We start from the raw sequence: 2,355 nt of genomic DNA on the forward strand, positions 1-2,355 counted from the left end.
GAACGGGCAGAGAGGGCTGGAGGCAGTTTGATGCAGTTTCTACAGCCCAGATGCAAAGGAAGAGCAGCCAACGTTTTCCCATCTCCTGATTCGGTCTTCCAACTACAGGAAATGGGGCGGAGCCTGAATGGGTCAAGGTGTCAGGTCTATGGAGGCCTCAGCTCTGACCTCTATGGACAGAGAACCGAGCACGAGATGGAATCAAGTACAGAAGGAGACATCAAGGGAGAAGGCGACCACTTTGAAAAGGCCCTTCCTGTGCTGCAAATGGTCTAGGGACTGAAGAGTTCACAGAAGCCAGACGACAGAGTGTTGTCCATCACGATTTAAAGACTTGGCCTTTGTCTCAGTTGGAGCTGCAGCACCAGTAGAGGGTGAAAGAATGAGCCATTACATGTCTAAAGAACAGAGTGGTAAGTGGGGGCAAAGAGAGGTTTCCGTTCAGAGCTCAAGGATGTAAACTGTATTGTGCTGTAGAACTCTCTGACGTGAGGAGAGTTTCCCAAGTACTATTTAATGGAGCAGCTTCTTCTCTGCCCATCTGAGCTCTTACCTGTGTTTGCACTTTCGATATGTCAACAGAAAAGTACCCAAACTCCGTAAAATAATTTGAAGAGGTTTATTCTGAGCCGAATACGTGTGAAAATGGCCTGGAGAGCCATACCCAAGAACGCTTTGAGCAAGCGGTTTCACTGTGGTTGGGTTACAGTTTGGTTTTATATATTTCAGGAAGACAGAAATTACATGTAAAGTCATAAATCAATACATGGGAGGCGTCCATTGGTTTGGTCTGAAAAGGCAGGACGCCTTGAAGTAGGGCATTACACGTTACAGGTGGGTTTAAAGATTCTTTGATTTGTAACTGGTTAAAGAAATGAAGCTTCGTCTAAAGGCTTGAAATGTTTTAAGTTAAAATAAGGAAGTTTGTTAATCAGACACAAGCCACCGGACATATACTGGACATATACAAAGACTGAAGTAATTTGTTAAGTAAATTGAGGACCTGCAGGTGTGGTTTAAGCTTTGTCTTGCATAGCCTTAGCCCTGTAAATGAGTTATAAAGGATATCTCCGAGAAACGAAGGGCAGAATGAGGCATCTTTGACATTCCTTCTCATGGCCAATAACTCTGCTTTAGGGCATTTCTGGGGTCCCCTTGGCCAAGAGGGGTCCACTCGGTCAGCTGCAAGGGTAGTTTAAGATTTTATTTCAGTTTACAGATACACTCCTATCCCTCTGGACTTTTTGATATTTTCACTTTACTCTCCATAGTCTAGGGCTCTTTCGCTTGCTCCAACATGGAGATGATACTCAGGTCAGAAAGAGAGATTCCTGCTTTAGAAGAAAAAAAAGGAACATCATGTGCTGGTGCTTTTCCAAAATCCCAGCCCCACATTAAGGCAGGAGGAAGGACATTACAGACAGATCTAGGAAAATATTTCACAAATCCATCCACTGAACGTCCATGAGTGAATGCTGACGGAATACTACAAGATGCAGATGTCTTGCTGCCTTCCAAAATCTACTGAATCAAAAGCATGGGGGTAGAAAACAAAGAATTGGATATTTTAAAAGTCATATGGCTTTATGCATACCTCAGCCTAGTATGGTGAAGGGCAGAACATCTAAAAAAAAAAAGGGACAGGTAAAGTCCAGATGGCACATTATGAAGCTTTTCATTTCTTAATCAACACAGTTTCAATCTCGGTCAAGCAATGCAGGGGGTCCCAAGAGGCAATCAGGGAAAATATAAAGATCCTGACTTCCAGAGAAAAGTAATCCTCACCCAGGGAGACCAGGTTCCTGTAGTTCTCCAACATCACGTCCCTGTACAAAGCCCTCTGCGCAGGGTCCAGGCACGTCCACTCCTCCTGAGAGAATTCTATGGCCACATCCCTGAACGTCAAAGGCCTCTGAAATGAAAACACATTTTACCGAAGGGTTATGGGGAGGGTTCTTACGTTTACACAAAAAGAGAAGAGGAGAGAGGTGAAAGGATCAATTCATTGAACCGGGTGTTCTGACAAATCCAAGTTAGGTATTTTTGAGCACGCACGTCTCCCTAATTCTGTTTCATTATACTTTTCCACTAAAGGCTCTAACTCCCTCTAAATGAGTATGGATTTCTTATTTTTGTGGACAATATAAGAAATATACAAATAAAAAAATCAATGCAGGGTTATCTCTATAGATGTGTTACATACTATTTTTGACACCGGAAGTGACATTCAGTATCTAGATGAGCTAAACGACGAGTGGTGACTTCAGAGATGACAACATCTGTGATGCCTTTAAAGAAAGGTCAGAATCTAAAATCCAAGATGATGACAGCAATAGCAGTGACTGAAGCTTCTGA

General features: G+C 43.0%; 1 protein-coding gene across 1 annotated transcript in view; it reads right to left on the minus strand.

The window, feature by feature from the left end:
- Positions 1–1,819, minus strand: part of LOC105809510 (zinc finger protein 83-like) — a 20,130-nt gene extending 18,311 nt beyond the window's left edge. The window contains exon 1 of the mRNA XM_012643331.1: positions 1,786–1,819. Within this exon, the coding sequence (XP_012498785.1) occupies positions 1,786–1,819 (34 nt within the window). The remainder of the gene's footprint in view (positions 1–1,785) is intronic.
- Positions 1,820–2,355: the final 536 nt, after the last annotated feature.

Source organism: Propithecus coquereli, unplaced genomic scaffold, assembly GCF_000956105.1.
Source record: "Propithecus coquereli isolate 6110/MARCELLA unplaced genomic scaffold, Pcoq_1.0 Scaffold196, whole genome shotgun sequence".
NCBI lineage: Eukaryota > Metazoa > Chordata > Mammalia > Primates > Indriidae > Propithecus > Propithecus coquereli.